The sequence below is a fragment of the Sinocyclocheilus grahami genome, unplaced genomic scaffold (genome assembly GCF_001515645.1).
Source record: "Sinocyclocheilus grahami isolate Dianchi unplaced genomic scaffold, SAMN03320097.WGS_v1.1 scaffold226.1, whole genome shotgun sequence".
Taxonomy (NCBI): domain Eukaryota; kingdom Metazoa; phylum Chordata; class Actinopteri; order Cypriniformes; family Cyprinidae; genus Sinocyclocheilus; species Sinocyclocheilus grahami.
The window spans coordinates 836,979-849,613 of record NW_015505405.1 but is presented as its reverse complement, the minus strand read 5'-3'; the positions used below and the strand labels follow the sequence as shown (position 1 = coordinate 849,613).

Genomic DNA, 12,635 nt, shown 5'->3' with positions numbered 1-12,635 from the left:
TGACCAAAACCGGAAAACAGGTCTCATGGCTTCCGCTTGTCGGAGAACGCGTTAACAGCCGTATTAAATAATAGCGATATCTATGGACTTTTAAGATAATCAGTTAAACTAGCTAGCTGTTTTTATTGTTGATGTTTTATTAAATTTTTATATCTAAATGTGAAAAGAATAAAAATAAAAAAAACTTTTAGATATCAGTCCGCATATGTGATGGACATTGGTTATGATCATCATTGGTATCTACTTTGAAGGCATCTTGAGTAAAACTGCTTTACATTTAACTAAGCGTATGCAAAACGCTTGAACCGGAAGCGACGAGACCCGGTTAACAGAATACGGTAGTCTGTTGCGCATAACCCCTATTTACGCATCCTTGTGTTGTTCCAAACTTTTATGACTTTATTTCATCTGTGGAACATAAAAGGTGTTGTTTAAAGAATTGTTTGTCCATACAATGAAAGCAAAACTAAACACAAAACAAAAAACATTTTCTTTTGTTTCCAACAGAAGAAAGAAATGCATACACGTTTGGAAAAACATGTGGGTGAACTGATCTCTTTAATTAAGAACATTCAAAAGTGGGCAACCCACCAAATCTAAAATAGTGTGTCATAAAACTGCATAAACCCCCACAACTGTAAATATCTCCTTCCACTTCTATTATTTCCCTGTACACACACTACGACGAGTTGAGAAATCGTGATATGCAGAAAAAACAGAAATCGTGTAGCGTATAATGGGCACAGATTCTTTTATCTTCAGACGATGAATCCGTTCAGTTGGAGGATATCAAACATGTTTGCTATTTTGAGATGATTTTAGAACACATTGTTTTAATCTTCCGGCAACGATGTGCACATGCGAGTTTGCGGTGTTCAGAATGACTTGAAAGTCTGGTAGTGTGTGATCCTCAGTCGTTTAGTGTAACGTCCAGTTTGTTTTCTGTAACCATTTACAAAGTCAGCAAGTTTATGATGCCTAGTGTTTTAAAATCGGTAGTATTATTTTCCAGCCTTAAAGGGATAGTTCACCCCAAAATGAAAATGATGTCATTAATTACTCACCCTCATGTCGTTCCAAACCCGTAAGACCTTCGTTCATCTTCGGAACACAAATTGAGATATTTTTGATGAAATCGGAGAGCTATCTGACCTTCCATAGACAGCTACGCAACTGTAATGTTCCCAGGTCCAGAAACGTAGTAAGGACATCAGTAAAATAGTTCATGTGACATCAGTGGCTCAACTTCAGTTTTGCGAAACTATGAGAATACTTTTTTTTGCGCAAAGAAAACAAAATTAACAAATTACTCAACCATTCTTCTCCCCCCGAGTTGCGTCTTCCGCCATTTTGGAGAGTACCCAAGAACGTATTGGACGTAATCAGCGTTGTTCACGCTCAGGGGAAAGCGTGCGTATGCATTGTAATACTCTCTAAAATGGCGGAAGCCGTAACTCCGGGAGAAGAATGGTTGAGTAAATTTTTATTTTTGTTTTCTTTGTGCAAAGAAAAAGTATTCTTGTAGAATCGCAAAACTGAAGTTGAGTCACTGATGTTACATGGACTGTTTTACCGATGTATAATACGTTTCTGGACCTGGGAGCATTACAGTTGCGTTGCTGTCTATGGAGGGTCAGATAGCTCTCCGATTTCATCAAAAATATCTTAATTTGTGTTCTTAAGTAGTGATGGGAAGTTCAGATCATTTTACTGACTCTGACCTTTTTTCGAGTCATTTCGTTAATTTTAGCTAAATATAATTAAAATGTTACGTGTTACATCCCTAACACGTCTACTACTTACGCAAACGTTGATCACACTACAAAAAATACAAAACTGCTATAAGATTAATCGATTGTTTACCTGGGTCTTCAGTCTATGATTAGCTCACCTCACCTCTTATCTGACAAGTCTTCGGGTTTGAGTCGTTCGTTCATCACGTGACAGCCCCATAAACTTAACCAATGCAGTCTGAGCTGGAAAGAGAATTGATTAGTTCATCTCTCGAGTCTTTCGAATCGTTCGTTCTTTTGTCACATGACATGACAGCATTGGATAGAGAAATTAGTTCATTTACAAGCTTCCTTACAAACGGGTGCATAGTTATTATTATTATAATTATTATTTACTCTTACAGTTACGTGATGCCTTTCTGGTCTCAAATTGTAGCTTTTTACTTCTTACAGTTTATAAATGTGTGAATTTCTGTCATGATGGTTCTTTTCCATAACACTGAATGTCGTAACAAAGGTAATAAAGAGTTGGTTATTATTATTAAGTCTCTTTCCGGCTCAGACTGCATAGGTTAAGCTTATGGGGCTGTCACATGATGAACGAAGGACTCGAAAAACCCGAAGACTCGAAACAGGTGAACTACTTGACTAATTCCAGCACAGAACCTATAGGATGTTGCACATGCGATCACTCCCCGAGACTACTCGTTCTTCCCGAGTCACATTAGATTCGTTCAAAATGAACTAATCGTTCAAGAACGACCCAACACTATTCTTAAGATGAATGCAAGTCTTACGGGTTTGGAACGACATGAGGGTGAATAATTAATGACAGAATTTTCATTTTGGCGTGAACTAACCCTTTAAGGGTTAAGGAAACTTATTTTTAAAATAGTTTTACAGACCTTGGCTTAACTAAAAAAAGATAATGTTCATTACATAAATGGTAACAGATGTTTACCTTTTTTTTTTTTTTTTTAAATATAATTAATTTACAGGACTTTTCCAGGTCTACAAATTAAACTTTTAAAATTGGGCTACCTCATATATCTAGTTTTTCCAAGATTGTGTAAACCCTGGTTCTTCAAAGAAAAAATAATAAAAAAGGCAAATTAAAAAAAAAAAAAGTTGCTGTTTGAGCTTATTTTAATGCTTGATTTGTGTTATTTTAAATCATCTCAAGATTTTCTGTTTGTAGAATTATGCTGAGGCCCCCTAGTGGGCCCTGATTGAGAACCACTGCTCTACATTTTACTATACAATTCAAGTCTACAGGATTTTCCCAACACAATTCAATTACAATTCATAACTATTTTGTTGCTAATTCATACAAACTCATTTTTAGGATTTCAAACAATCTGCTCTCACCCTGCTGAGGGGTAGGTTCAGTGGTGAAGCTTCTTACTTTTTCATATAAATCTGATATTTTCATATAAAAAAACATTGTACAAATGGCACAATTTTTGTAAGCTCTAGAACATTTTATTATGTGACAGTGCCAGTATAAATAGTATATCTTGCTTCAAAAAGCTGCACGATTAATGGCATCCTTTATGTCCATAGCACAAAAAAAAAACACTTTTACACAGTGTACCAGCTCAATACCCAGCGCTGAACTTTTGACCTGAACAGCTCAACCCCTTTCTGCCAGATTTCAGATGCTCTGTTCATATAAGAGTCATTTGATGAGGATCTGTTCTCTGTTTAAATGAATCCTCATGGAGTTCAGTCTATTCTTTCTTTATTCCCCAGCACCTTCGTCTTGCGTAAGTGCGTCTTTATCACCAAACCAGAACATCGCACCATCACTGACCCAGTCTAACACATTTCGCATAAACCATCATACACCTAACATACATCTGGTAAAACACAAACTATTATTTAGGTGATGCATTCATATGCAAATAAGATATCCTGCAGATATGTAAAAAATGTTATGAAATCACCTTTTATTGAGTAACACGCCAAACCCAATTTCTGCTCAGGTCAAGACACACATTATGAAAAGTATCATTCTTTAAGTCTATCAATAGTGTGTGGATCAGAGAGTGAGGGCTCATGGGACTCGCTGTTATGTCACAAAAGAAGAATATAGGTTTCCTACTTTCTAGAGTCGCACAGGGATGTCTGATTATATAAACCATGAACCAGGACTCATTCATTATCATCATCATCACCCCATTCAACATGAGCTTGTAATGGTTTCTTTCTTTAGAACCATGTAGTAACTACTGGAGAAAATTAGTTTTCAATACTAACAACCCTTTTCTAATTTTTCTAGTTGAGCTAAACAAATAGTCCCTCACGCCATTGGTTAAGCCATGTTTTGAAAGCAAAACCAAAAATGGCTTACTTAACTCTCTGCGGGGCTATATTTTAAATAGTCAGCCGGGTCCGGGTCGGGTCCCAATCTATTGGCGCTTTTCCACTGCGTGATATGACTCGGCTCGGCACGGCACGGCACGGTACAGCACGGTTCGGCTCGGCATGGTTTGCGTTTCCACTGCAGTTCAGTACCGCTTTAGAGTGGGCGGGATTATTCACATGTTATAGTTGCGCCGTCTCTACAACCACGACTCCTAAAAAAAACTTTTTCATTCCGCGTCGCCCCATTAAGCTCTCGCTGGATCCGCTCCTAGAGGAACGTCTGTACTTCCGCAACAGACAACAAAACTTTTTGGTTGTTAAAAAAAAGGTGTGCTCGTTCAAAACAGTTGCGTTCGATCCTTCGCTGGCTGTGCTGATTTAAATCTAGTGGTTCTTTTGTGTCGCAAGTTCAGTGATGCAGTGACTATTCTCTTTGGCCAATCCGTGATCAGCAGAGTTTACACGTCACGTTTTGGTAACGGTACGGTTCACTTGGAATCCCAACCGAGGTGGTACTAAAAAAAGTACCAGGTACCAGGTACTGTACCCAGTGGAAAACCCCCCCAAAAGCGAACCGTGCCGAGCCATACCATGCAGTGGAAAAGCGCCATAATACTTCGGGTCCCGGGTCTGTTTAACATTGTGTGTAATACCCGAGTCGATCGGACTCGGAGAATACCCGGCCGTTATCAGAGTCAGTCAGCGCTGTGCATGTGTTGTCTTGTAACTTTCAACTTGTAAAATTAGGATGAGAAAAGTCGGTAATTTGAAATAAGGTGGGGGGGGGGGGAACAAGAGCGACGTCATCAGAAACAGGGTGGGCAAAGTTAATGTACACGCACGGTGATAATGGATACCTTCATGAATGATGTGAGAAAAAAGCTAAAATAAATTGAATATAAAGAGGTTAAACCTACCGGCACCTCTTCTGTCTGGGCCTCCTTCGTGCAAATTTTGGACAAAGATGAGAAAAAAGTAAGCGCCGTTAAGTGTACTGGGTGTGACGCATTGTTAAATTTGATTCAGCAAAAACAGGCACGTCGCATCTTTTAAAGCATGCCAGGTCATGTGGAATTTTTTTTTTGACCCAATCTTCAGTGGCATCATTTGTTAGATTGGGTGTATTTCCAAAAAAAGCAAAGAATGCTATTTTGGAAAAATGCACAAAAGTCTGCGCAAAGGATTTAAGGGCCTTTAGCATGTTTGAAACACCCGCGTTCAATGAGTTGGCGCAGACAATATTAGACATGGGAGCTGTAGCGAATTTAGCTCACCACAGGAAATATGAATAATTAACCATAACTAGTTATGAAAACATGGCCGGTGTAATGTGAAGGACTTACTTCCATCTGGTGTGATGGTATCTCGTTTCACACAGAAGAAATATGAAAGTCTCAGGGCAGAGCTCCTGCCAACAGTTAGGAAAGCCATAGCTGAGGGACTGGCATGCGGAGCATCCACAGACATGTGGACAGATGACCATAGGAAGGTCAGTTACACCTGTATCACACTGCATTATATAGATGATGATTGGGAGTTTAATACTAGGGTCATATGTACATGTGCATTTCCACTCGGGGCAAAGAAAACGTCCTTAAACCTGAAGACAGAACTGCTCAAGCAACTGGGTGAATTTGGTCTGACCCCAGATGAGATCGACAGACTGGTGTTTGTCAGTGACCAAGGTGCAAATGTGCAGGCAGCGCTCTCCCGATGGGTGCACAAAAGCTGTATAGCCCACGTACTGAATACAGTGCAGAAGCACACCTTCAAGAAGTCTAAGGAAGATGATGACGAGGATGATGGAGATGAGAAAGAACTGCAACAAGTAAGAAGCTGCATAGAGCAATGCAAGACCCTGACCACACTTTTTAAACACTCTGGATTACAACTTTGACTCAAGCAATCTTTGAAACAAGAATGTGAAACAAGATGGAATACTAAACTGGAGATGGTCAAATCTGTGCTTAATGCATTTGAAGACATTCAGTCCATTCTGCTTGAACGAGGAGAGATGCATCGCATGAGTCACATATCCAAAGACATTCTTCAGATGCTTGTCCAATTCCTGCAGCCTTTTAAGCAGGCAACTGAAGAGCTCAGTGGCTCAAAGTATTGTACAATCAACTTAGTGGCACTCCGGAAAACCCTGCTGATGGCCCATTGCCAATTCTCCCAGTCCCAAGCTGATCCAGTGCCGCTCAGGATACTGAAACACAGGTGAGATGTAGTCTAATTACTCTTCTAATTTCTAACACATTGCCTGTATTTGTAACTGTGCTATATAAAGTTATTATTATTATTATTATTAATTTAATTTATTCACAGTTTGCTATAGTTAGACCTATTAAGTATTGTTTAATGCATTATTCAATTGATTATATTATATTGTATTCTATTTATTAGGTGCATGATACTTTTGGCTGAACGGATAGTTTTGGGACACCACGAAAAGCTTGCCGTTCTGCTCTGACTAAAATTCAAGCAGCTTCGGATGTTCACCACAGAAGAGAGGAAATATATCAAGGTGCACGAAGAGAGTTGGCCAGCTTCCCTAAAAATGCTACAACTGAGGTGAATGCCCAGCAGACACAAGAGAAAGATAAGGAGATTGCTGGGCCAGTACCACCACCACCAGGACCAGTGCCGCTCTTTAGACAGTGGGCTGATATCGAGGATGCTGAACTGGACACAGGGCTCGATGAACTAGAACAATATTTGAAGCACAAGCCCACAATGGAAAATGTTAGAGAGACATCCTTAGTTTTTGGAAACACAACCAAAATATGTTTCCATCAATGGCACGACTGGCAATAAAAATACTTTGTGTACCTGCATCCAGTGTGAGTTGTGAGTCGGCCTTCAGCATCTCTGGTCACACATTGGAGAATCGTCGGACCTGCCTCAGCACTGCTAGTGTAAATGCTTTGCTGTTTCTGAACAGCAACATGTCAACATGAAAATGAAAGCAGCCCTACTACACCTCTAAGCACCAAGTTATTACACACGGCTTAGAGAGTTGAAGGTTTTTTTTTTTTTTTTTTTTTACTGCATATTTAGCATTTAATATTTAATTTCTATTTCTTCCTACCCATTATTTATTTTTTCATAAGCCTAGGGCAAGGCTTCAAGAACATATGTGTTGAAATAGAATTAGGATATGCTATATATTAGCAAATGACTTGCAAAGGCAATTGAATGTTTTATAGCTGAAAAAGATCTATGGTTGCCAAGGTATTTTTGCAGGCAAAGTTTTATAGCCTATATTACACCTAAAAGCAGCACTCTGTTTACTTCAAGATGGTATTTTGTGTTTGTTGAATTAAGATAGCCATCATTAAATGCTTTGTTGACATGCATGGTTTTGTGTACAGCAGGGAATCAGATCATTATTTTCTATATAAGTTTATAGTATTTATATATTTTATTTTGTTTTTCTTGGACTCTATTCTTGGCAGTAATTATTGATTTATGTAAGTGTAATTTCGAGTTCATGTTCTTATTGTGTGCAACAATAAATGCAAACAAACTTGGAATCACAAAAACATTCAAATAAAACATTTAAATAAAATATTTCAAAACAGCAACAAAATCTTAGATGAACTGTCGCATAAATGTTTTCTATGACGCTCAAAAATTGCGTTAAAAAGTTTATATTTGGTTGCTCCAGGTAGCTAACGTGTTTCTATGGTTACCAGAGCTTCTGCAGTGATGCAATAACTTTACCTTTGACAATTGGCTTTTTTATTTAGAAGGCGGGACTTATTCCGCCATGCCGCGCTTTGCAGTTTCTCCAATTTTTTAAATAATATTATGAATGAACCGTCTTGTTGTTATATCTAAAATTTTTGCTCAGACTCCGCTTAGAGAGCACAGGGATAGCAAATAAGTAAAGCTAACGTCAGCAGCCTGGACGAGTAATCGTTATTATAAACCAAATGGGTACAGTCTAAATTATTATGCAAGTTGACTCGAGATACAAAAATTGCAAAACTGCAAAGTCGCAATTGTCATCCGTCACCGTGACAGCAAGTGGACTTTTGAAAGTGGAATAATGAGTGGATTACGCATTTCAATTGGCAAGAGAGGAATAACACGGATGGAACTTTCTTGGCAAGGAGGATTGTGTGCATCACAGTAAGGCACAAGGGAGAAGGCTTCTTACATTAGGCAAGACAAAAAGTTTAATTTTCGCAACTTGTTTATCGACTTGTTAATAACAATTTGCTGTGGAATATGTGCAGATCGGGTTCAGTCGGGTCTGTGTCTTCCCGGCCGTGTTCGGGTCCATCTTTCAAATAATTGAAGGTCCCCATCGGTTCCGGGTAGTACATTTCTCGGTTCTGCACGGGCCCGGGTCCAACTTTCAAAATAATAGACGGGTACGGGTCGGTTCAGTGTAGCACATTTACGGGTCTCTTTGGGTTCGGGTACGAATTTTTGGAACCGTGTAGACCTCTACCCCGAACCCGTACGGATCCCGGGTCGGGTCCCGGGTCCTCCGTGTAGACCTCTACTTTGCATGTTAAACTGAGATATCAAAAAGTGTTAACATGTTTTACCTTTAAAACAGAACAACCCTAAAAATTACTCTCCCAAAAGCATTTTTATTGCTGGGTTCTTCATCACATCTTAATCACAAGGACAAAAGGATATTTTTAACTGTGACGTGAGAGAGAGAGACTAGAAGCAATTCGCAAAATATCAAATGAAATCTTCATTACAAAACGTATTGTGGAAAGGAGCACGCAAGCTAATGTTTTACAAGGGTGTATAAAATTACTCGTGCTATTTACAGAAAGACAAATGACTTCCTGGTGTTTATTCTTTCCCGGTTGTGCAGTTCTGGATCTCCCACTCACGCCTAATCTCCCAGGTCTAAAACACGGAACCTATCCAAGTTATAAAAACAGGCCTTCACCACGCGACCTCCAAAGTACCGCCCATTCAGATCCACCACAGCTGAGGAGGACAAAAACAACAGCACAGTTAAAAATACTAATAGATCAAGTTAAATTATAAATATACTATTACATTGGCTCAGGACACACTTAAAAAATATATTACATGTTATTAAATATATTTAATATATGAAATTGTATACAAAATAATATATAAAATATAATATTTAAAATGTAAGAGATATTATAGCACATAGTAAAATAATTCCAATGAAATTTCCAATGAAGCTGCAATTATGAGACTAGGAGCACAAAATGCACATTGTAAAGTGGAACAGAAATGTTTGGACCAAGTTATGGTTTGTGACTTTTGGACAAGAAGTTCAAAGGCTATAAATACATTTACTATGATTTATAACTTATGACCAGTTGGTGGCACTGTCCTAAAGCATTAAACATTCATTTAGGGCACGACCTCAAAGTAAAACACAGATCTTTGTTTCAATATAGAAGTTGTCAGGATATAACCTCATTTCCTATTCTGTCTTTGCAGTTCAATTTCTTGTTACAGGAAAATTATTTAAAAATATCGATTTGAATGAATTTGACTTGTTTACAGTGGTGTGAAAAAGTGTTGGCCCCCTTCCTGTATTTTATTATTTTTTGCATGTTTGTCACACTTAAAAGATTCAGATCAACAAACATCATTTTTTACCTCTAATACAACACTATGTCCAACTGTCTTTGGGCACGCACAGGCATTCGGTGCGTGAGGTGTGTACACGCTCTGTATTAGAGGTAAAATATTATATAAATACTGTTCGGTTTCTGGCACAAACCGATCATTTCGTGTCTTAGGACATCAATGTGTCGTCACGAGCCGCAGAGTTTAATTTGGATTTGTCTGTGCACGTTTTTTTTTTACTTTTTTACTACCATTGCCATGCATTATACGACTGATAGACTGCAACGGTTAAAGTTAAAAATCATCATTTGTGTTCTACTGAAGAAACAAAGTCACCTACATCTTGGATGCCCTGGGGGTAAGCAGATAAACATCACATTTTCATTTTTGGGTGAACTATCCCTTTAAGTCTGGAACTCATGGGTATTACCAAAGACTGGGTTTCTTCCTTTCTGATGATTTGCCAGGTCTTTACTGCAGCTGACGTCAGTTGTTGTCTGTTTGTGGATCTTTCTGCCTTTAGTTTGGTCATCGTTCATTTGTACTATGAAGCGTCGCCCAGTCAACTTTGCTCCATTTGGCTGAATCTGGGCAGAGAGTATATCCCTATACACTTCAGAATTCATCCGGCTGCTTCTGTCCTCTGTCACCTCATCACTAAACACCAGTGCCACTGGAAGCCATGCACGCTCGCGCTCTTTTTTTCTCAGAATGTACCAAACTGTTGATTTGGCCCCTCCTAATGTTCCTGCTGTCTCTCTGATGGATTTGTTTTGTTTTTGAAGTCTAACAATTTTCTGTTTCACTTGTATGGAGAGATCCTTTGACCACATGATACGAGTTCACAGCAACTGCTTCCAAATGCACATGGCACACTTAGAATCAACTCCAGACCTTTTACCTGCTCAATTGATGTAGAAATAATAAAGGAAAAGCCCACATCTGTCCATGAAACAGCTTTTGAGTCAATTGTCCAATTACTTATGGTCCCTTGAAAAAGGGGGAGGTACATATTAAAGAGCTGAAAATCCTTAACCTTTCCTCCAATTATGATGAGAATACCCTCAAATTAAAGCTCAGACTGGGCACTTCAAGCCCATATTCATTATATAACTGTAACGTGAATATGTTTTGGTCAACAGCTAAAATAATACAAATTGTGGCTGTGTCTAAATATATATGGACCTAACTGTAGTTTCCACTAAAATATTAAGCAGCACATTTGTTTTCAACATTGATAAAATAGGAAATGTTTCTTGAGCAGCAAATCAGCATATTAGAATGATTTCTGAAGGATCATGCGACACTGAAGACTGGAGTATTGATCCTGAAAATTCAGCATTGTCAAACACAGGAATAAATTCCATTTTAAACCATATTAAAATAGAAAACCGTTATATCTCACAATAATATATATTTTTTAAATGCAGCCTTGGTGAGAAAAACAGATTACTTTTAAAAATTCTTCCTAACCCCCTAAAATATTTGGATTTGGACACTTAAATTGTGTAATTTTAGCTGCAGCTAATCTCTTTTTTTATAGTTTTTTTTAATGTGTGCTTATGTTAACTTTTAAAAAATACACATTTAACATTTGCATCTAGCACTATGACATTCAGACATTTTAGTGTGGCCAAAAAATACTTTTTGGGCCACTGTATATGTAAATATAAACCCTTCTCCCAAATGCTGCAGTTTAGCTCTGTTGTTATTTAATAAAAAGTGTCTGAGTTTAACTTTATTTTATCCCAAAGGAAATCAAAGTGTGTCATTCGAATTTTCAGTCCTATGTATGAACTGTTCCAGATGCATGATTATGTTAATTCAATTTCAAGTACATTTGTCTTGATTTTTTTTTCAGGAATAATAATTAGGGAAAAAATTTATAGATTTCACAAAGCAACATAACATGAACACACAAATCAAGTTATTAATCTAATAGGTTGCCCTTGTTGAAGTTAAAAATGCTTTAAAGGATGAGTTCATATCCAGCCAGTGTTTAAAAGTGAGTGAGTAAAAACTGGTTTGCTCTGCTATCCCTTGAGGTGAGGAAGTGATGTAACCAGCAAGGTGATGTAACACCTATGGGATGGCCATCACACATTTACCTGCTTTCTTAAGTAAGATCTGGGACACTTGAAACAACAGTAATAAACAGGTGTAGCAAAATGGTTGTTAAAAAAACAAAACAAAAACAATTCAAAGATTATCATAGTTGTTTGTTAATAATAATAAATAAACAAATATAATCTTACCAGCCCCAAACTTTTGAACAATAGTGTATATGCAGGTAAACATTACTGTTAATGACTATGTATTGTAATTCTGATGCATACAAATGAGAACGATTAAATGTGATTCTTCCTTTGTGTTCATGTAGTGAAAAGCATTGTGGGAAACAAGATTATTTTAACCAGATTTTTTACCGTAGTTTAACAATTGAATTTGATGTCTGTTTGGTCAAAATGACAGTTCTAATGATATGAAAAAAGATAAGCAAATACATAATCTACATATATACAAAATATAGTAAAAAGTCAGAAAAATATCAAGATAATATTTTAACTAGGGCTGCAAAACGATTAATCGCATTCAAAACAAAAGTTTGTTTACATACTATATATGTGTGTGTCCTGTGTATATTTATTATGTATATATAAATACACATATGTATATATTTTTACAAATATTTGTTTGTATATATATTTATACTTAAAGGGTTAGTTCACCCAAAAATGAAAATTAGGCTGTGTTTTACTCACCCCCGAGGCATCCTAGGTGTATATGACTTTCTTCTTTCAGACGAATCCAGTCGAAGTTATATTAAAAATGGTCTTTGATCTTTCAAGCCGTTTAATGTCACTCAGCCGGTGTTGCATTGTTTCAGTCCAAAAGAACTTAAATAAAAATCGCCCATCCTTAAAAAAAAGTGTCTCACATGGCTCCGGG

At 37.5% G+C, this 12,635-nt stretch overlaps 1 protein-coding gene across 1 annotated transcript in view; it reads right to left on the bottom strand.

The window, feature by feature from the left end:
- Positions 1-250: 250 nt before the first annotated feature.
- Positions 251-12,635, bottom strand: part of LOC107597038 (splicing factor 45) — a gene marked incomplete at its 3' end in the record, with an annotated part of 26,577 nt that continues 14,192 nt past the window's right edge. Inside the window, exon 11 of the mRNA XM_016287943.1 lies at positions 251-255. Coding sequence (XP_016143429.1) covers positions 251-255 — 5 coding nt within the window. The remainder of the gene's footprint in view (positions 256-12,635) is intronic.